This window comes from Ambystoma mexicanum, chromosome 6p (genome assembly GCF_040938575.1).
Source record: "Ambystoma mexicanum isolate Mex_15411 chromosome 6p, UKY_AmexF1_1, whole genome shotgun sequence".
NCBI lineage: Eukaryota > Metazoa > Chordata > Amphibia > Caudata > Ambystomatidae > Ambystoma > Ambystoma mexicanum.
The window spans coordinates 907,161,228-907,185,085 of NC_090935.1; the positions used below are offsets into that span (position 1 = coordinate 907,161,228).

The window sequence follows — 23,858 nt, forward strand, 5'->3', positions numbered from 1 at the left end:
TACCCATCTCCACGCCACTCTGACCTGCTTTTGCTGCAAGTTTTTCTGAGCTGTACCTGTTTCCTCAGTACTAGCTCTGAGTCGGCTGTGCATTCTTCCAACCCCCAAGGTGTAATATTGTCTGTAGCTGATAATGATGACTGTCTGCAATGTTGGCACGCAGGCTTCCAGTTAACTTAATCGGCATATTTAATCCAGCTCTCGAGCTGCGATGTTCACTGAAGCGATTACTGCTCTTCAGACTCTGCCCGAACCTCACAGAAATGGTGGATGGCAGATGCCAATGCCTGGGGTACGGCGTAATATGCTAGACAAGGACATGCATTTAATGCTCCTTCAGAGGCCGGTGTATAGTGCCGGCAGAAGGAGTGTGCTGCGGACAGCATGTATTGTTTAGGTCCCGTTCCCCGCACCATCTAGCAGTTTGCAAGTGCAGACTATGCACGGCCACGTGTCATTTTCATTACCATATTGGAAATTCAAAGCTGTTCCGGATGGGGAAGTCTCTGATCTGTTATGTTATGTTATTTTGCACTTATATAGCGCCTTATATACCATTGGTATGGTCTGAAGGCGCTGGTAGGTTGAACGCCCTTGGGAACCGAAATTCGGATCAGTAGAGGGAGTAGAGAGAGTCAAAAGGTGCGTGTGAGCACCTATGTGTGCAGCTCGTGCGGTATTCGTGTGATAGCTGCTTCTTAGCGATAGATGTGGTGGTTGAGAGATCAGCAGAATGTGTTTATTCTGGCAGGATTTATCCAGAACGGATGTGGCTGTGTTAGGCCTGAGGAGAACGCCTGGCTGGGGGGTGTGAGACCATCAGTGTTTACTTAGAGTGATGTGGAGTAAGCGGCGGATGTTGGTATGAGAACAGTTATACCGAATGGTGTCATAGTATCTCTGCGTTCTAGTTGAGTGGTGATGTAAAGGAGAGAGAAAGCGTGGTGGTGTTATATGCTCTTTCAAATGTTCTCTGCATTCCAGACTGTACTATATACGTCATGCAATTCTATGCGCTCCAGTCCGTTCCGCGAGCTCCTATCCGGTCCATGCACCCCCGTCTGGTCTATACACTCTGGTCTGCTCCACACACTCATGCATTTCGACCCGCCCTGCGCGCTCTAGTCCGCCCCGCGTGTTCCGGTTAGCTCCGCGCGTTCCAGTCTGCCCCACGGATGCATTCTTGTCCGCCTTGCGCATGCACACTTGTCCACTTCACGCATGCACTGTTGTCTGCCCCACGCATGCAGTCTTGTCTGTCCTATGCAAGCGCTTTCGTCTGGCCCATGCTATACGCATTCAGCATCTCTTCGTACTCATCCTTTCTACGCACTTATCAGTACTGGATGCAATCTGCGCTCGTTCGTTCTACGTACACGTCCACTCTACGCAACACTTCCGGTCACTCTGGGCACTTGTTCGCTCCAGGTACTCATCTGCTTTATGCCCACACGCGTACTATGCATTTACCTGATTTACCCACTCGCCTCCTCTACGCACTCACCCCCTCTATGCACTCATCCCCCTCTACGCACTTGGTAGGGAATGCGAAGGAGGGTGGGATGGTTTGGGAAGGCGGCTGGCGGGATGGCCGGCAAGGCAGATCGGGAAGTGGGGGCAGTCGATGGTGGGCGTTTCCAACAAACTCTGGTGGAGAAGGTGCACTCATGATTAGTGACTGTTAGTTAGCTTCCGGTTAGTTTCACGTGTGACTTACAGTTTATTGAACTTTATAAATTCGGCGAAATCATTGGCTGAGAGTGGTCTTGGTTTGAGGGTTCTACGAAGTCCGGTGATAGTATTCACTTATTCTAGGTTTTGGTGAACTATTTGTGTTAGCTTGCAGATATTAGGCTGTTTTGAAGTGTAGCTATTGGGCACACTTCTAATTCAACTTTCCAGAGAGTCAATTGGACACACTATTCTAATCAACTTTCGCAGAGGATGTTGGGCACAGTTCTAAATGCAACTTTTCCAGAGACATTATTGGGCACACTTCTAAATTCACTTTTCCAGAGAGGCTATTGGCACACTTCCAAATGCAACTTTCCACAGTGAGGCTATTGGACACACTTCTAAATTCACTTTTCCAGAGTGGCTATTGGGCACACTTCTAAATTCACTTTTCCAGAGTGGTTATTGGGCACACTTCTAAATTCACTTTTCCAGAGGGGCTATTGGGCACACTTCTAAATTCACTTTTCCAGAGGGGCTATTGGGCACACTTCTTAAATGCAGCTTTCACAGGGGCTATTGGGTACACTTATAAATGCAATTTTCACAGAGCGTCTATTGGGCACACTTCTAAATTCACTTTCCAGAGAGGCTATTGGGCACACTTTTAAATGCGACTTTCACAGAGACTATAGGACACACTTCTATAATCAACTTTCACAGAGGATATTGGCACACTTCTAAATGTAACTTTCACAGAGCGTCTATTGGGCACACTTCTAAATTCACTTTTCCAGAGACATTATTGGGCACCCTTCTAAATTCACTTTTCCAGAGAGGCCATTGGCACACTTCTAAATGTAGCTTTCACAGAGGCTATTGGGTACACTTATAAATGCAATTTTCACAGAGCGTCTATTGGGCACACTTCTAATTCAACTTTCCAGAGAGTCAATTGGACACACTTCTCTAATCAACTTTCGCAGAGGATATTGGGTACCCTTCTAATTGCAACTCTCCAGTGAGGCTATTGGGCACACTTCTAAATTCACTTTTCCAGCGAGGCTATTGGCACACTTCTAAATGCAACTTTCCACAGTGAGGCTATTGGACACACTTCTAAATGCAACTTTCCACAGTGAGGCTATTGGGCACACTTCTAAATGCAACTATCCACAGTGAGGCTATTGGACACACTTCTAAATGTAGCTTTCACAGCGAGGCTATTGGGCACACTTCTAAATGCGATTTTCCACAGTGATGCTATTGGACACACTTCTAAATGCAACTTTCCACAGTGAGGCTATTGGACACACTTCTAAATGTAGCTTTCACAGCGAGGCTATTGGGCACACTTCTAAATGTAACTTTCACAGCGGGCTATTGGGCACACTTCTAAATGCGATTTTCCACAGTGATGCTATTGGACACGCTTCTAAATGCAACTTTCCACAGTGATGCTATTGGACACACTTCTAAATGCAACGTTCCACAATGAGGCTATTGGACACACGTCTCAAATCAGTTTGCCAGGGAGGCTATTGAACACACTTTTCTAATCGACTTGTAATGCAATTCAAAATTCAACTTTGGACCCTTCTACAGTTGGGACATTTCTAGATTCAACTTTGTATAGGGAGGCTATTGGGCACACATCTGGTGAGGGTTGAGTGGTAGGGTAGTATGGCTTCTCCTGCTGATACCTGCAGATACGTCTCTGTCCTTTGCCTCAGGTCCTTAGCCGATGGGCTACCGGGCAGAGAGCTGCCCTGGGAGGACTGGCAATGAGTGAAGATATTCTTGCCCGGACCAATTAAGGGAGGGGGCGGGCTGGGAGGAGGGAGGGTTCGAGGAAGCAGGAAGAGGGAGCGGGGAGGGAAGGGGAGAGAAGCAGGGGGCTCCGGGGGCTTTGGCAGCGCAAGTCGCTAGATTGCAACGCTGGATTTGGGCAGTCAATCAGGGCGGTGGGAGGGCTCGGGAAGCCGGAGCTTGGTGATCCAGGAAGGGGAACGGTGGATGGAGGCACACAGGGGCTTAGGGGCTCACAGACAAAATGCTATTACAATTTGGGCAAAACGAGGTCACTCGAGCTCGATCCACTCACCTGCTGAATTGGGGCACAAAGGAGGCAGGCAGGTGCAGCACAAGTCGCTAGATTGCAATGCTGGATTTGGGCAGCCAATCAGGGCGGTGGGAGGGCTCGGGAGGCGGGAGCTTGGTGATCCAGGAAGGGGAACGGCGGATGGAGGCACACAGGGGCCTAGGGGCTCACAGACGAAATGCTATTACAATTTGGGCAAAACAAGGTCACTGGAGCTCGATCCACTCGCCTGCTGAATTGGGGTACAAAGGAGGCAGGCAGGTGCAGCGCAAGTCGCTAGATTGCAACGCTGGATTTGGGCAGCCAATCAGGGCGGTGGGAGGGCTCGGGAAGCGGGAGCTTGGTGATCCAGGAAGGGGAACGGTGGATGGAGGCACACAGGGGCTTAGGGGCTCACAGACAAAATGCTATTACAATTTGGGCAAAACGAGGTCACTGGAGCTCGATCCACTCACCTGCTGAATTGGTTGGTTGCTGGTTGGTGGCGGCATGTGCGAGTGGTTGGAATGGCAAATAGTTTGCTTCAGGTCGCCCATGGCTTGGTGAGGCCGGGCCTAATGGGTGGGGCTTTGGAAGAGGGCAACCTAGCACAGTGATTGTTCAGCAAGACCAGCTGGAGGGGTTGCAATAGTTTGACAGTAGTGGGTTCAGCGATGTGGGTGGGGTGGGCATTTGCGCGAAGAGCAAGGGCTGAGTGGATGCACAGTTGAAAGCACACCAGAGAATATAAAAAGGGATTTAATTATTTTCTTTTTTTTTTAAAGCAGGGCATTCAGAAAGCAGTAGAGAAGCAATCAGTATGGGCACATCATGATGCATAGTACAATTGGTGCAGAGATTGGAGGTTAGAAATTAGGCAGGTAGGAAAAGAAGCGGGAAACAATTGGAGCAGTCAGAGTCCAGGGAAGGTGGATGGACCAATGCGATCCATATTGCTTACTAGAGCAATTGAAAGCAAGATTTTGTTCGTGGTCGGGACGTGCAGGAGAACCAAGTCAGTGAGAAACCTTTGGGAGCGTTGCCTCTGGCAGCAGGGAGAGGAGGTCTCTCCAGCTCTGGACAGGGGGACTTAATACGGGCGGAATAGATGGTCGGCTCGGTGTTGGTCGATATAAGCACACTACACCCAATTGTAAAGTATGCAATGCAGGACTATGCACACACACAAAGGCACACAGGTGCCTGCTGAAAACGGCCGCCATTTCCCAAATGGTCTCTTCAGCCAGGATAGTGGCACAACATAGGGCCTTACCTGCCTCTCACAGGAGAAGGTCTCGTCCGGTCCATGTCGTCTGCTGGAATACAGGCTCAGCTCCAGAGGTGATCCCCATTTGCTTTTAACAGTACACCATTGCCCCTTTGCTTTGGGCTAAAATATAATTTCAATCCAACACCTATTTCCCCAGAACTCTTACCAAGATACGACAGCACAAGGTATTAACTCTTAGTGGTCATTCTGTAATTTAGGTATCAAGCAAAGTATTGCAGAAAGGCACAGTGCATGCAAAGTCATGGGCAGAGATGCAGGTTTAAAGAAAATAAGAAAAAATGTTAACAGGAAAAGTGGGCTAGCAGAAGGTTTGTACGCTTTATCATAGACTTCCTTCTAAAAGTCTGCACTTCGTTGGTGCACCCATGGTTGACATGAATTCGATTTTATTATTATAATTTTTTTGTTTTAGTAATGGCCCCCCCCCTCATGCCTAAACCACCACACCCATCAGTCCACACCTTCACATGCCCACGTACACATGGATATGTACATGTAATTGGTCGATTTCCACCAAAAGTGCACCAACAAAGCACAGACTTCAAAAAGAAGTCTATTAAAACATACATTACACGTAAAAAGGAGAAAGGGTGCTATACTAAAGTGTACAGAAGAAGCTCTGCTCAAGTTAGTCCCTTACGATACAGCACCCAATCTGTCTGTATTGCCCATTTCTATTCAGGTGCCTGCTTCCCAGAAGGGGAAGCATGATTGACCAGAGTCATGGCCCATTCTCTAGTGAGCAAATGTACATTTTATATTATGCTTTAAATGACGCATTGAAATGCCTTTGCAGTATTGGTTTAGCTGTTGTTAAATTGTTTAAGCACAGCAAGGACTGCAGTGCGATATCTCTATCTAGATTTGTGTGGGAAATGTTTTGGGATCCTGCCCCTATGAAATGTTGCTGCAGTGGAGTGGAGGGTTAGGATGTGTTTAAAGATGTACTGTTGAAGGCCAGGTCTTGGACTTGTCTAACTTGCAGTAGCCTTTTTAACTGAAGTACACAACCATGGCATTATTTGGGCCTTGACTCTGATGGGGGGAGGGGGTGGCGGGGGGAGGGCTTTGGGAGTTTGCAACTGTTGGCCTGGGGGGCAAGTACAGTTTTGTAAACCATGGTACAGGGAGCCCAGACCACAGTGCAGGAGACTCCTTCAAACAAGCATATCTAGAAAAACCAACTAGGTACCATGCCCCGACAGTCTGAAATGTATACATATTGTGCAATGGGTATTTTAGATTACTTTCCTTGCTTAATATGAGACCCTTCAGTTTATAGCGAATCTGCGATTTTCAATAAAATTGCAAAATCAGCTGTTTGCAGGGGCCGCCATTCCTGCTTAATATGCCTTAATTGCCACGAAAATCTAAATGTTAAACGTCCTCCTCCAGGCTGGGGGAGTGAATGCTTAATGACGGCCCTCCTGTCTTCTTTTGATATGCAGACTTCAATTGAGATGTGAACACTTCTTTGCTCTGCCGCTTGCTGTCAGTGTGTCTGCTGTGGCGAGTTGGGGTGGGTGGAAAGGGAAATATAGCGCACCAAAAAGCAGGCACGCTGCTTGGAGCGTTTGGGCCCATCACAAACTTTTTCCCATATTGGCTCTGCCGTCTCCGGTGTGCTGGGCAACTTGTAGTGGAGCTCTGGTAACCTTTTGAGCCTCGTCCTGCTGACCCCATCTGTCACTTTGACATGCAAGGGGAAGAGAACTGAAGGACCTGAAAAGTTAATCTAGCCCTGAATTAGCCTCTTTGTTGAGCAACCCCTTCCCAGTGTCGTCAAGACCATTGATGGCAATTTTTCTTTGCTTTTTCCTTCAAATGGTGCTCTGTTTTCACTGCTTTGTTTACCTGCTGCCATTTCTCTCTTTCATCCCCCAGCCATTCCCTGTTGGTGCCCTCTTCCTCGTTACTTTTTAAAACCCTTTCACTTTTTATGTTTCGCGGTTTCCTGTGTGCGCCCCCCGCCCCCTCTGTTCGGCAATCTGAGCCGCCATCTGCCTCCTCCTTCGTGCATCTATTCTGACACCACCTTCCCTCCCCCTCAGGTGCATATACTTTCACACCAGCATTGCACACACTCAATCCCATTCACCCACACTCGATTCTCTCTCTGTAGCACACACTCTTGTAGCCATGCATGCACACTCTCCCTCTCGTGCATGCTCTCTATCGCAGCTGCTGCTCAGTGTGCACCCACTTGCTCTCACATCATCCATACTCATAGTCATGCACTCTCTTGCACCCTTTCCTGCGTACACTGTGTCATGCACCTCCCTCTCGCAACTTACCATGGGCCACAGTATCAGCATGGGCCTCAGCAATACCACCATCCAGGGCTGCAGAGACCGTGCTGCCACCACCCCCAGCACGTCAACAGCAGCACCAGCTCAACTGCTGCCATCACCACCCATGGCCCAGTACAACGAGCAGTACCACCCAGGCACCACCAAACCTACCAATCAGCCTCTCAGTCACCACCGCTGGCTGCAGAGGCAGTGGCAGCCCCAGCACCACCATCAAAGATAATTCTGAGAGTACAACCAACAGCATAACCCAAGGCCTAAAAGGCATTGCCATGACAACCCATGGTCTGAGCAGCAGCGCTGGTACACCAACGCCACTTTCCAGGGCAGTGCCCCACCCTAAACCACCCAGGACTTCATGTCAGCAACAGCGCTACTCTTGCCACCCCCCTGGCCAGTGCAACCAACACCACAATGCAGGGCCCAACAGACAGCACCATGTGCACCCATCATACTTTCGGAAGCAGCACCATTGTTGCCAACCATGCCCTCAGTAGCAATTGGCCCTATTAACACCACCAACGTTGGCTGCAGAGACAGCACCATCACCACCAATTAGGCTTACAGAAGTACCAGGTACTTCTAAGTTGTTTTATGGCAGAATATTTTCCACAAGTGTAATAAAATGGTTAAAGCCAAGCCAGACAACTTTGATCTACAACTCTTTTGGGCTACGGGTCTGATTTTACATATGCTTTGGCTGTATGTTGGATATGTTTTACTCTCTTGCAGAGGAGAAAACTAATTTTTACTCTCTTGAAATTGCATTTACGCTCTAATTTGAAAAATCATGCGTAAAATACTCCCACTTCAAAATCTTATCTGGAACACTGAGCAGATGGTTGGACACGTGTATGAAAGTAAGGGTTAAAGTAAGTCCCACAACTTATCAGGACCAGAGAAACACATTTGATGAACAAATTGTGAATTAAAAAAAGAAAGATGGGAATATTAAGAGAGATTGAAAGACAGGAAATCGCTTTTACTATTGAGATGGATAATTTAATAACTCAAATTGAGACAAAAATAAAAATTGGATAAAGTGGTATAAACATAACAGATGGATAAGGATAGTCAAACAATATTAAATACCATAATCAGCACACAAAAAACGGCCTCATTTTAAAAATGAACAATGAGGCTTTTCCGAAAACCTCACCCGTGCACAATTCAACTTCTGCGGAAGAATGGTCTGAGCACTTTTTTAAAGTATACTGTACTCCAGCAATGAACCAAAACATAGATGAGGTACAGGGAATTGATAGTAAAAGTATTGCTAGATGTGGCATGATAATAGAGAAAGAAGACATTGATTATAAAATCCTTGCTCTAAAACAATCTACAGCCCCAGGACCAAATAGGCTATGTAACATAATCTAAAGACAGAACCGGTCATCTGAGCAAAAATGGTAACTACCCTTTTTAAGAAGGTTATTCTGACCCAGATACGGCTTAAACCCTGGGTTACTTCAATTATAGGCCCGATCTACAAGGAGGCGCCTAAAGACAATCCTAACAGCTATAGGCCCATTGCCCTGCTCGAAGTGGAGAGTAAGGTCCTGGCGTCCTTTGTTCCTGATGACTTAAAGGATAGTTCCGGGACTTTTTTTTTATTGTCCCTACGGGTCGGCCATGTGTTTGTAAGCATAAATCGGTAGATCGTAGGAAACTTTCCTATGGACCTTACCCGACTTTTCGCCCATTATCGCACTCGAAATCAGCCGCCATTTTGTGATAATCCTATCATTCCGCCGCATCGCCCTGGCTCACCTGCCTTTGCGGCACTAAATCAAATCCCCCGCCCCTGAAACAGACATTATCAAAACATTCATATTCCCCGCCTCTCTCCGTGACGTTACTGTGCTGCGTAGGCAAACGCGCCCAGGCGTCTTCTACGCGACTCCACACAGACCCCGGAAATCAACACAGATCAGCTCACAATACAGCGCACCACAATTCGGAATATGAAACTGTACTTTGAAATCAAACCGCAAGATTGTAAATGTGGTAAAGTACATTTATTTGACATCAAATGTTTAGAGAATATTCAGCGATTTGCATTTTTATTTGCTCATGTTCCAAAAAGTTCGTATTGAGGAACGCGATGGTCCTTTGCTGTACACAGGGTCTTAGAGCATCTCACAATACAGCGCCACAATTCGGAATGTGAAACCGTGGTTTAAAAGCAAACGGCAAGATTGTACATTTGGCAAAGTACGTTTATTGGACATCAAATGTTTAGAGAATATTCAGCGATTTGCATTTTTCTTTGCTCTCGATCCAAATTAGTTCGTCTTGAGGGAAGCGATGTTCGTGTGCAGTACACAGGGTGTTGTTTTACGATAAAAATAAGCTCTTCGGTCGCACTGATAATCGCATGGCTGTTCCAACAACGAGGCACTAGGCCACCACAACGGTAGGTATGTTGCATCTAACCGTTAGTACCGCGTAAGGGCATACTTGTACTTGGCGATCGTCCCATAAAATGGTCAGGGTGGTAACGTTGTTCACGCGGAGAAGCAACTGGCGGCTGTAGAAGCCGTCCGCCGGTGTCCGGTACTCGTGACACAGACAGTAGTGAACGATGTACCTAAAAACATAAAAAATGAAATTAGTCTCACCATCAGATCCTTATTAAAATCATAGCGAGGACAGCGCTACTGGGTGTACACAAGTGTTTAAAGGCGTGGCGAGGCAGGGAGGGGGGGGAGTGGAGTACAAGGTAAGTAGCATAAAATAATAAATAAATAGGGCCAGCTGGTGGCAAGTGCAAGGTAAGTGCAGAACAAGTGCTGGGAAGGGGGGGCTGTAGGATACTGAGACAGTCCCCCAGTGCAGGGGTTGACAGGGAGGCAGTGCAGGTGGAGAGTGGAAGGGCCCAGGACCGAGGTCGCAGACAGTGGACCAGTTGTAGCAGGGGAGAGGGAGAGAGAAAGCAGAAGCAAAGAGGAAGGTTTTGAGGTGCTTCAGTAAAAGCAGATGTTTCTCCTCAAGTTAGTGCGCGGTAGAAAACAATATGCCACATAGAACGAACAAGTACAACTGAACCCGTCTTTAAAGCCACTGTATAGTAATGAAATTGCGGTATAAACTCATCAAAAGTTACTTACATTATATTTGCATTTTCCATTGTGTCTCTGTGTAGGGCAGACCCGAAACACCACTCCTTCTTTGCCGACGTTACTTCTTCTAATGAACGTGGCTCATCGTTTCTTTTCTGAAATTTTATTCATTATCTTTTTTTTTCAGGATGGTCCCGGCCTGTCAAGGTCAAATCACAATAGAACCTTATACTGGGTCGTGGGCCGTTCCGCCACCCGAGCAAAACATCAAAGCAGCTGACCTTCACTTTGAGCGAGCACACATTTCGAGTTAGCTGCAGTTAGTGTAAGGGCATCTTGTCTGCGTGCCTTTTTTTTTATTGTCCCTATGGGTCGGCCATGTGTTTGTAATACGGAAACATTCTATAATTTTTGTAAAAATGATTTATATTACTGTTTGGTTTAATTGCAATGGGCCTGCAACATGAGGAGACTCGAGAGAACAGACAATCAAATTACAATCATTTAAACCGTGATGTGTATTTCTCAATGAGCTCTGCTTTAGGTGGACATGGAACAGAGGCAATGTTGGGTGGCAATGCAGTTGTCCCCTGCATAGGTTCGTTCACCACTCCATGTATGTGCCTATCGAGGACATCTACGATAAGTCTCTCAATAAACTCATATTGCATATCCTCAAACACTGGTTTGATCACCCATTGTTTACTTCTTTTAGTGAAGGCCTTATTGTAGCGAAGCGTCCCTAAAGTTCCGGTCGTCCTACTTTGTTGACGGCCAACATTATGGTTATGTGCCAAGACCGCTAGAAGAGTCCGATTTATCATGCCTTCCATGCCAAAATGCAATCTTTTGGGCCTGTACTTTAGGCACATATTGTGGAACACCTCCAAATCTCCTGTGTGGCAGAATTCCGTGAGTCCCCTCAAATCTCTTGTTATAGTTTTATCAAATACAATCTTTTCAATGGCCTTGTGAGTGGGTGATGAAGGAATCAACCACTTCTTCTTCCGTGCCTCCTCTGTGGACAAATGGCCATGTTCACATTTGTGGAAATGCTCATTTGTCGACCATCGATGTACGTTGCTACAGTGCAACATTACTGACCGCCATTTTTCCAGTAGAATTTCCAACGACCCTTCACATGTTTTTGAGCTCCACCAAAGATGGTTGCTGATTGACTTGGACCACTGTGAAATACCTTGCATATCTTTTTTTTTTCCTGCAGCCGACAATTTTTTATTGATTGTTTTTGCAAGATGCCATACGTCAAATTGGTGATTTATATTTTTGTACTCTTCTCTCATTGTCTTGGCAATTGAAACGTGTCTGTCCGTGGCTATCAGGTCGATCACCATTCCCCGCGATTGTAGTTCTTGCAATGATGCTACAAAGCCAACTTTCTCCATGGCCACTGAGGATGTACTTTGTGACACCTGCACGACCACCGAACTCACAATTTTCTTACTTTCCATGTCCTGAAAGTGGTAGGTGCAGTACTTGGCTGAAAATCCTGGGCTGTCGCACTGTCCATCACCGGCTAGCCTGAACCGTTTGCCCGCGAATGTACTATCAATAGACATTTTTTCCATTCTCCAAGCTTCGCTAATGGCTGGAAATAGATAATCGGTTTGGTATTTGTAGAACTGAGTTTTCGCAATGAAATGGATTCCCACAAACTGAAAGAAAGACTCTAACTTTTTAAAACTTGAACCACTAAAAAGTGCAGCCGCTGCACAAAGTAGATTGCCTGCTGGCAGTTGCCCCAGCATGGGTTGTGCAGACCATGCGAACGGATGATATTGTGTACAGGTGGCATGTATTTTAAGGTTAGTGCCTCGAATTGCACGAGTCACATTAATCAATGGCTCCCCACATACTTCCCCACCAACCCAATGCCCACATTTCATCATCATAATAATATCCATCAAACAGCTATCGAATACAATGAATTTGGCCTCTTTCCTTATACTGTCACTCTGCGTCCCAGCTGGTTCGGCCTGTAACGTTGAGGACATGTCACTCGCATGAAAGGTACAATCTCTGATATCGTCTTCCGCTATGCTGAGTGATATTGATGGTGTTTCATTGTCGTCCACTTCATTCTCTTCCATTGCAACATCTGTTCCTTGTCCGGAGATGGGAGAAAAAAACAATGTCTTCAACTTTCGCGCGCTCTTATTTTTTGCGGGTGTGGATTCTGTGAATTGATCTCCGACTGCATCCAAACTACCAGGAGGACATTCACTATCAATGGCTGGTGGTGGTATAGCTCCGTTGTCAATCACTTCATATTCTTCCCATTGGCACGATGCATCTCCAGTCTCAAGTCCCTGCCAAAAGGTTTGACAAGCAACATCTCTCGTTCGCTTCACTGTCTGTGTAGATCTAGTTCTTACACCCACTCGCAACTAGAGGACAGATTAGAAAAGGGATGTTCAGTTTAAACACAACTTACAGTATTGAACTATTGACAGTGAAAGACAACATAATATAGTGAACAGGACACTAACCTTCTTTTGCTTTCTTTTCTTTGAAACTTTCTTGCCTCGAACTTCAACATCTGGACGCTGTTGCTCCGACTCGTGTGTGCATGTCTCCACTTCCTCTCGCGCTGCAACGACTATATTTTCATGATAAGCACATCCATCACTCACTGAGGCTCCATCGACTCCCTGAAACATAGAACTTTCATTAGTATGTATAATAATATTGAAAACACAAAATGTACTTGGGGACCAATACCCATACGTACATCTCAATAGCAAAACACGAATGAACGCATTGTGTAGAACATTCAAACGACAATAGTTCACGCATTGTTGATCTAGTTAGATTGAACTGTCAAGATCCATACCTCGGGCTCCGCATAGACTTGCATTGATGATATTATTGAAGATGACGCTTCAGCAACTCCCTGAAACACAGTAATTGCATTAGTATGGTTTTCTATTTTGTTTAAAAGAACATAAACTTTCTGCAGGCGTCAACGGCTCATCTAAATAGACCTGCACAAATGATCAGTTGTCTAAAATAAATAATGGATATCTAAATATGATTCGATTTGCTCCATCGTTGGAAGTGTCACCACCCAGAGATCTGCATCAACTACTAGGGGTGATGTTCTTGTTGAAGAAGCTCCGTCAGCTCCCTGAAACATAGTACTTGCGTTAATAAAGAAGGAAGTATAGCGGATGTAATCACGTCATTTGATCTCGCATGATTGATCTGTCAGTATCCATACCTCGAAATGCATAAGAACATCAAGGGACGCTGTAACTGCGGTGCACACTTCTGCAAGCTGTTGCGCAGACCCGTAACTGCATGCTCCCCCTTCTTCTTGGACTAATGCTCCATCGACTCCCTGAAACATAGGACTTCATTAGTAATGAACACAATATTGAAAAAAGAAGACCCATAGGAGGGCGATGACAGAAGGACATACCAATGGCTAAAAACGAAAGAAACATTGTGTGTAACAATCACGCTACAGGAATGCAAGATCTGATGATCTCCATCGATGGAACTGTCCGGAAACGTACCTCGAGCATCTGAGTGACATCTACGGTTGTCGTCAATGTGTTGGACTCCTCAGCATCTCCCTGAAAGACAGTACTTGCATTATTTTGGATAACAATAATTATAACTGAAAACAAAGACTAGAGGACGAGTACTGTGGTGTACCATTAGGTAAAATAATTACACGATCAATTAAAACTATTGATTTACATGCCTAAAACAAGTCAGTGTCAGAATAGCTAAGTAAGATTACCCGATAGGCGCTTGAAGTGGCTGATGACTGCAATAACGACACGGATGGAGAATCTTCCGCCTTCATATTGAGTGGATACATAAATGGGGAAATTATTGTTAGCTAATGCTACACACTACCGCAAGGCCGAGAGACAAATACGTAAACTTGACTCACCAGTGGAGGGATGTGGACGAATAGAGTGGGAATAGCGGTTGAGAGCAATTTTCGCCTCGCTCGCTGTGTTTTCTTCTTTATTAGCAATGATGTGGAGTACATGTCTGGGCTAAAGTGCCTGCTGCAGATGCGGTATCGATCACCCCTCTTGTCCGCAAAGACTTCTAGGACTCTACTTTCTATCTCAGAGGCTGGATATCCGCAATATCGGACCCATTCTCTTATCTGATCTATTGTCTTAGGGAAAACATGCATTATAGTACCTTCAGATTTGTTATGAGTCTTCGAAGGGCAACAGCCAATGGAACAGGCAGGCATTATGGAAAGTTCTGAAAAGTAAAGATCAACAATTCTCTATGAATACCAATGTGTTAAAACATTAAATGACACATAAAAGGTTCAATGCAAGGTCCGTTTTGGTTCTTGGAACTATACACGTTATTCACATGCGGATAAGTATTTCAATAACTTTCAAAAAATAGAAAAAGTAATTTGACTAAACTCAGAACATGTGACTAGTTCCTTGCATGTACTGTCGTGAACGAAAAGAAAACATGGATGCAATTTGATGACTACTAGCAAATAGATATAAATTAAAAAATTGGACGCAAAATGATTATGGTACATGGACTTACCTTGACGAACAAACAGTTAGATGCAGGGATCAGAGTAGTTTCTTGTCGTAGAACAGGGAGCAGTTCACAGGTTGCAAACTGACGAGTTTGCTCAAAGTGGTCACGGAAGTTCACAGAGACGAAGAGCAGATAACCAGCACCTTCACGGGTTGACTAGCAAAGCGCAAAGAAGTTCTCATTAGAAATATGAAGTGGGTTATAAAGAATTCGAAACAGGGGTGTGTTTGTGAATGAATGACGTGTATATGTCGTGGCATTATGCGGATTGCAGGGGGGCGTCCTGCGTGAGGGGGGATGCTTGGCAGGAGACACGGGGTCTGGAGGTAGACATGGGAACAACAACCCATGCTCTATAGACCACTTTGAAGTGTACATGGTCTTTGGCACCTCTTGGCCTTTATCGCTCCCTGACTGCTCCAGTTGCCAGCACAAGTACCCCGGTGCGAACTGCCTTTGATAGGGCGGGGGGTGGATTGGGGCGGTGGTCGTGCAGACAAGACACAGGAAGACTCGTGAATGGAGACACACTTATGTGGATTGCAGCGGGCCGTCCAGCGTGAGGGGGGATGCTTGGCAGGAGACACGGGGTCTGGAGGTAGACATGGGAACAACAACCCATGCTCTATAGACCACTTTGAAGTGTACATGGTCTTTGGCACCTCTTGGCCTTTATCGCTCCCTGACTGCTCCAGTTGCCAGCACAAGTACCCCGGTGCGAACTGCCTTTGATAGGGCGGGGGGTGGATTGGGGCGGTGGTCGTGCAGACAAGACACAGGAAGACTTGTGAATGGAGACACACTTATGTGGATTGCAGGGGGCCGTCCAGCGTGAGGGGGGATGCTTGGCAGGAGACACGGGGTCTGGAGGTAGACATGGGAACAACAACCCATGCTGTATAGACCACTTTGAAGTGTACATGGTCTTTGGCACCTCTTGGCCTTTATCGCTCCCTGACAGCTCCACTTGCCAGCAGCGCAAGTACCCTGGTGCGAACTGCCTTTGATAGGGCGGGGGGGGGGTGGATCGGGGCGGTGGTCGTGCAGACAAGACACAGGAAGACTTGTGAATGGAGACACACTTATGTGGATTGCAGGGGGGCGTCCAGCGAGAGGGGGGATGCTTGGCAGGAGACACGGGGTCTGGAGGTAGACATGGGAACAACAACCCATGCTCTATAGACCACTTTGAAGTGTACATGGTCTTTGGCACCTCTTGGCCTTTATCGCTCCCTGACAGCTCCACTTGCCAGCAGCGCAAGTACCCTGGTGCGAACTGCCTTTGATAGGGCGGGGGGGGGGTGGATCGGGGCGGTGGTCGTGCAGAGAAGACCCGTTTGCCGCAGGGCCTCACCAAGGAGAGGCCATCTAACTGAATGTAAGAGGATGGCTGCAGGATCTACTACATGGAAGGCAGGGGGGTGAGTTTATAAATACCTCACCCTCCCAGGAGAATATACACTAGATTCATTTAAAAAATCAAAACAACCATTGTTAAAATATATGTTGGGCTTTATTTTAGATTTTAGTTAAACATAAATAATAAACATTACACATTGTAAAGTTGAGGTTGCAGCACATCGAGGGAAAATCCGCGGTATTGTCCACTGTCACTGGGGAAATGTTGTCTAATGGCAAGTACCGCACAGGCAGGTATTACTCTCCGAACGCGGTGTCTGAGCCTCCCGTGAAGCCACCAAGTGAAGCAACGATAGGCCACCAGCCTGTACCACCTGTGAAAAAAAAAGATGCAAACTGTATTAAACTGACCAAACTTTCTTATCAATGTCGATTCAGGTAACACATGTCATTTTTCTTAGAAAAAAATTATATCTAGAAAATGCACTATATGGAACCAATTTACATGCGTTCGAATGATATGTAAATGTAATTTTATATGTGGGAGACGACCATGAAATAGTGGTGGCATCACTGACATCACAAACAGAGTATACTTACTCGTTACTCGGATTACGCGGACGAACAGTGCCACGAAGTTCGTGCATAAGCACCATCATCATCCTCAACACTGTCCGTGAGAGGCAGGCTTCCCTGAACTCTGGCAGCTCGGTGATGCATTGCGGACTTTGCTCGCCATCCTGCAGACTTTGCTCGCTTTCCGAAATGTAGGCCAAGCACCCGGAATTTTCACGGCAGCAGCAGTTCTCCTCCTCAGTTGGCATTAGCTCGCACCGATTGCACGTGCACCAGGTGGAGACGCCGTCCATGCGACATGGTCCAGGCTCTTCATCCGTTGACTGGTCCTCCCAACTGCCGTCCGAATCCCCATCGTTTTCGCGTGCTTGCCTTTCCAGTAGTTCCTCCTCGGTGTACTCGGGCTCGTACATATACGGCATTATTGTGGCCATTGTGCGGTAAAGATAGTAAAATAATTTACAGAGATGGTACAGGTGTTCACACGGGCTACAAGCGGCGAAGGTAGCTGACCAGAGCACTGAAACGAGTCACAGAATACTCAAAGTAACACAGAGAGAGGAATGGAATCGAAAATCTGCTGCTGTATGTTGTGAAACGGTCTGTTTATACTTATTGGGGAAAGAGGCGTCCTGCCATTTCCATGGCAACACGTCAATAGCTGAGGCGCAGCGATTGTTGACACGAGACGTGCTTGAAATGGGCAGTACGCGTCTGCTGATGTCAGGCTCAGGGGCGGGGGATTTGATTTAGTGCCGCAAAGGCAGGTGAGCCAGGGCGATGCGGCGGAATGATAGGATTATCACAAAATGGCGGCTGATTTCGAGTGCGATAATGGGCGAAAAGTCGGGTAAGGTCCATAGGAAAGTTTCCTACGATCTACCGATTTATGCTTACAAACACATGGCCGACCCGTAGGGACAATAAAAAAAAAGTCCCGGAACTCTCCTTTAATCACCTGACCTTTCACTATACGGCGACGGTCCAAATTCCAATTAGTCTTTAGGAAGGGGCCGAGTATGGCAATGAACGTTTGAAGTCAAGCAATTCAAGTGATCTGACAAAGACAGCAAATTGCTAAGCTAAAGTATAAATGAAGACAGGATGTGTATATCAGGACAGGCTAGGCAATTGTTCAATCAATGATCACTCTAACACATGCAAGATTTTATATAAACGCAAATGTGAGAGGGGTAATGGGAAACATATTTCAAAATGCAATGTTCGAAAATCATTAATAAAACACTTCCTTTTAAAAAGAAAAATACAATATATTATTCTAGAATGAACTGCGTACTATTCTTAAAATGTCTCAGTATGGTCCCTTTTTACCTGATGCTCTAAGTTGACCCAATAATTGGGTTCTCATCCCAATTATGATTTCCATTGTGGCCTGGGAGAGAAAATTCTTTTCACAAAATGCTCGTTCCCATCCATCACTTCTTGCTTTCTGCCATGCCTGCAAAAATAAGGACAAATACATTCTCAAACAGACTTTCACTACAATTAAAGTCTATGTGCACAACAACAAAAACACCACAAAGAAATACTTCACACAGTAAGGAATATATAGGTAACAGAGAGTTCCTGTATTTTGGATGGAAGAATGCTATATGTTATGTTAATCGCAGTTAAAAAGCGCTAAGAACCCAGAAGGATATAAGCGCAGAGACAGGTTTGTATGCAGTCCGAGAATGCAAACAGTTCAGAGCCAATGATCACGAGTCTAAGTGCTGACTAAAAAAAGTATTCATTTGTTTTTTGAAGCTTGTGGAGCGAGATTAAATTATGGATTGTCCAGGTTGGGCAATCCAGATCGGCACTCTCTGAACAGACAGGCATTTTTCAACAGCAGTCTAAAGTTTACATCTTGGAGTCGCTATAAGGGCCTGAAAAGATGATCGGAGGGTCCATATGGGTTTTGTAAGGGTGCAGTAGTACGAGTCTGACACAGTGGTGGCATGTTTGTTGGCAGAACATATTTTTAAAATATAAGTAAGAACCTATCTTGACCCATTTCTATGAGGGTATGCCCTACCTCAAGAAAAGTACTAAGGACTCTTTCAGGATGCCCACCGTCCTGTATTCAAACCTATTTCGGTCCCTTGAGCTCTAGACTAACTAAGGGGGGCTAGGTATCTTCATGTTTCCAGGAGGAGGTCCCTCTCGTTCTGGATACAGACTTTAAGATCCAATAATTGATAAGGAAATCTTGTGAAAGAATCTTTAACTTAAAAGTTATGTCTTAAATGTTCCTTCATTCATATACAAAACACAGTTCCCAGATATCAGGGGGGAGCCTCTTCCCCAGTCTTTCTTAAACTCACAAACGTCTGTTCACAAAACACAATGTCCAAAATATCTCCAGGTCAAAAATGTAGCATCAAGCCTGGTTCACTGTCCTGCCAGACTTGACTGTGGACTTCTATTTTCACAAAACACAACTTTCATATAGCTCCAGGTCACCAATGTGGTATCAAATCTGGTGCACTATCCTACCAGACTTGATTGTATATTTAAAGGTCCAAAAAGTTTCTCTGTTTGGCAAAGGGTCCACAAACCCTTGTTCTGGTTTCTTGCACCACGTTTCCTCTTTTGCCTTGGCCCCACATCCTTCTGGGTTGTTTCGGGGTCTCCCTGATTTGTTCTGTTGCTTGTTTCTCCTTTCTTTGGATTCCAGACCCCTCTGTATTCTCTCAGGGTCTGCCCGACCTGTTCTGGACCCCAACACGTTGGTTATGTATTTCCTTGTGCTTGAGTGGGTTTCTTGACCTCTGTAGAATTCTCTGGCTGGCTTCACACGCTTACATATGGGTCGCAGACCCTGATGTACACTGGTGGGGCGTCCCCGTTTTCATATGGGTCCCAGACTCTGGTATTCTGTTTCTGTGGAACAACTGTCCCTATTTCACCTAATATCCAATTGAACAGGCCTGGTGTACTCTCACGCCAGGCACTGCTGCACGTAGGTTTATTCACAACGTTTGTCTCAAACTGTATGACTCTTCTGTTATCCCTTTTCGCTTCCAGGGATGTATTGTGTCTTTATAATTCTTTTAGTTCCCTTGGTGCCCCAGTAGCCGGCTAAACTCAACTCTTTCCCTACCTTTGGGAAGTTTCTCCGCCACCTGGACCTCCTGTGCACTCTTCCTTCTTTGACAGGATCTCTGCTTCTTTCTTTCGGGTCCCTCGCCACGGAACCAGCGTCTGGTTCCTCTAGGGCTGGCTTGACGCTGTATGCAGTGCTTTCTTGCTTTTTATTCTTGAGGCTTGTTGTAGTAAGCTGTACGTGTCTTGATTCTGCGGTGGGCTTGGCTTTGCCTCCTTGCCAGATCTTCATCATGTCAGTGGTGATCTCACTCTTCCCCGTCCTAGTATCATTACTGAAGTCCTCTACTCTACTGAAATACATAGAGTTGAGGGGGAAAAGAGGGGACTTAGTGGGAGCTGCAAGGACAATGGGGACAATAATGGAGGGGCGAATACAGTGCTCTCCCAAGGCTATCGCCACTGGTTCCATGGAGGGTTTCCCCTCCCTATGAGAGCCACCCGCTGACTACCAACCACAGGGGGACTATCAGGTAGCGGCCTCATGGGAAGGGGCTTCCTGCACTATAGCAGTGACTATACTCTGGGATTCGTCACAGTTTATACAGCTTGAACCTGCTCCATAAGACAGATGGGAGCTTTTCCATAGATGAAGCAGTGTTTTAAGGTGGGAACCTTAACTTTAACCTTAACCAGAATAGGAAGCGTTATGGAATTCTATGAATTTAGTTCTTTCTAGCACCCATACAAAAGGCATTGCCATGAAACACTTGTGTACAGCCGCGTTATAAATGCCACTTCATATCATATAATTTCATATCATATAATGGTAGAATCTGTCACCTACGAAAGCTCTAGCAATCTTGCCAAAATGGAATTCACTTAAATAATGGCTTATCTGTTATAATAGTGAGGTATAGTAACAGGCATTGCTCACTAGAGCGTTAACCTGTGTGATTATATCTAGCTGGACCCAAATTTAATGCCCAGTGTTGTGACTTGGGTCAGAATGTGAAAGGCCATTAGGATAGGAGATGATTAGTACATTTCTCAGAATTTCTAAGAGTACTGATAATGGGGGGGGGACTCAAACGTATTACTGTTTATTTATTTTATTTAATGCGATACAGTTTTACAAAGAAAATCTTTTCACATAATTAGTCAATCGAATTAAACAATTAAATCACAATAAAAGAAATCTGAAACAAAAACTGAGATTGAGATCAAATAAAACAAATGTACATGACATTTGCATAAAATGAATTCCTATTTCAGATAAACCACTAAACGAATGTATACACATGTTCCACCACTAAAATTTAACAATGATCCTTAAACACACCTCATTTTAGATACCACCAGTGCTCTCTTAGTTAATTCAACACGACATAAGCCAAATGATTCAATTGGCCTTATCAACAAAATTCATTTACCATGTCTCATTCATACTATCATAGATTAGTTGATAAGATAATGATTTGGCCAACTGAACTTGCTTATTCTAATCGCTGTTTCCTTGATACACCACAGTCTTTCTGCCACAGACCATACTCTGTACAGAGACATATGCAGGCTTGCATTAAATGTATCAATGCATTGGTGCCAGAATAAGGATTCTTTTATAGAATCCAAATGGTGTACGAATCTGCCATAATGCTTTATGTAAATATTTCCCATAGTGGGCATTCAGTTAATATATGCTTTGCAGATTCGCAGACCATATTATTCAAACATATTCTGCATGCGCGTTCATCTTTAGGAATCTGGTGCTCAGTACCAACTGAAGCCAATACTGGTAGATGATCAATTCGGAGTTACAATATAAATCTCCTGAGTTTGGCCGATGGACATAAATTCATATATTTTTGTGACCGTTTGAACGTATACAACACGTTATGGATTATATTTATAGCTTTTCAGGCTCTCCAAATTGCCAAAATGTCCATGCAAGTCCCAGTTATCCATACACCTACCTACCCAGAATATGCTTCATATTCACAAATTCCTCTCCCCATTTCGGGTCCAGCCTATGTCTCCAAACAGTGTGTCCATGCTTTCCTTAAGCACAGAGTGCCATCTTTAGCTTCGAATTTCCTCTTGCATACTATCCAAAAGCAAATCAGCTGGGCCATTGAGAGTCTTAATATACAATTCTGCCCTCTTTTTTCAGAACCAGTGATTTAAGTGATAGGAGGCCCAGCTCTAACCTCAGCACGGTCATAGGAATACACTGAGGGAGACCCAATAACTTCCTCCAAAATTTTCCTTCAATGATTTGGAGCCACTTTAGGTTCATGTTAATTAGCACTTCTAGTTCATATATTACCATTGGGACCATGCATAGTATGTATAGTTGGCGTGCACCCCATAAAGATTACCCACTCTGTTTGCATGTGAATTGGTATATTAGTGCAGTTAGCTGTGCTGCTTTAAAAGTGTGTGACTGTATGCAGGAGTGATGTCCCCATTTGCGTCAAACTCCAACCCAAGATATTTATAAAATGGGGTATAATATATCTCGAGGGTCCTAACATACATGCACGGACCTCCTATCTTTCTACCAGTGTATACCATCAATAAGGTTTTATTGCAGTTAATAATCAAACCATTCATGTCAGCATATAGCCAAAGAGCTTCAGCAGATCTTTGCAATCCACTAAAAGTGTGATCTAGTATTACTAAATTATCTGCATATGCTAATACAGAACAATGTTTAGTACCAATTTTAGGAGGGCAGTTATGGACCAGCTGAATTGATTGTGGGATATCGGACACAAATAGGTTTTAAAGCAGGGGGCAGTAACGCATCCCTGCTTAACTCCCCTGTTTTGTTTAATAGGTATGGAAATTGTGCTTCGAGTATTGAGTTTGAGACAAACCAGGGTATTGCTGTGCAGTAGCTTCAAATAATAAAGTATGCCCACCGGACAGCCCAATTTCTGGAGTTTGGGCTAAAGCCGCTCTCTGCACACCATATCAAATGCCGCTTTAAAATCGATATAAAGGGAATTTCGAGGGTGATTATTAGGTTGCAGAGCTCTGCTACTAATGGCATCCACAACTAATAAATTGTGTGCAGTGGAATATCCTGCTCTAAAGCCACTCAGAAATCTGTACAGGACCCCTTCTGTATCAACCCAAATTTGCAATTGCCGTAAGAGTAATGCAGCAAATAATGTTCCTGTACAGTTCAACATAGAAAGTAGTCTGTAATTACTGGGATCTTTTTTAATCCCTCTTTTAAAGACAGGAACAAGAATACCCATCTGCCAGGAACTAGGAATTTGTCCCTCCGCTAGTACCTTATCAAATAATATTTTTAGTAATCCCGCCCAGAAATAAGAATTCTTTTTGAGTACTATATTGGCTGGTCCATTAGGCATTTTTATTACTCGTTAGGCTAAACCAGTTTTGCAGGGATAAAACTGTTTATAGAGCTAAACATCTTATTTGATTGTGATTATCTTGGATCACATCTTCAGTCAGTCTGAAAAACATCTGGGAACAGTCAGCTTAACAGAGTAGTAAGTCACATAATGGCTTGGTATAGATGTTGAACAACAGCAGGTGGGGGGAGGGGCAGACGCCTGAGGCATCCAACACTGCACTGAGGTAGTTCCAGTCTCCAATTCTGATAAACTTACATATGTTACACATGGCCTTAAGAATTTCTAGAGTCTACAAGAGAGTTCAAGAGTTTTTGTTTTTGTTCACCCTTAAGTGGTGCAGATTCTTCAATTTCAATATAAAGAGACTGTTGTACATCAATTTGAGCAGATTGTTCAGTGTTATTCACCAGAGCTGGGGAGCGGGTGGCTATGGGGCGTCCCTCTCTTAACCTCCAGTGGGTTTCCCATCTCCTTAGCCCTGGCTTCCCTAATCCCCAGGTTTGGAACTAGAGA

The 23,858-nt window shown here is 45.0% G+C and overlaps 1 protein-coding gene across 4 annotated transcripts in view; it reads right to left on the reverse strand.

Annotated features, from left to right (window-relative positions):
- Positions 1-23,858, reverse strand: part of YTHDC2 (YTH N6-methyladenosine RNA binding protein C2) — a 2,707,399-nt gene that overhangs the window by 723,719 nt on the left and 1,959,822 nt on the right. For all 4 annotated transcript variants that reach the window (XM_069625524.1, XM_069625523.1, XM_069625522.1 and 1 more), the window contains exon 22: positions 18,241-18,367. In XM_069625524.1, coding sequence (XP_069481625.1) covers positions 18,241-18,367 — 127 coding nt within the window. The remainder of the gene's footprint in view (positions 1-18,240; positions 18,368-23,858) is intronic.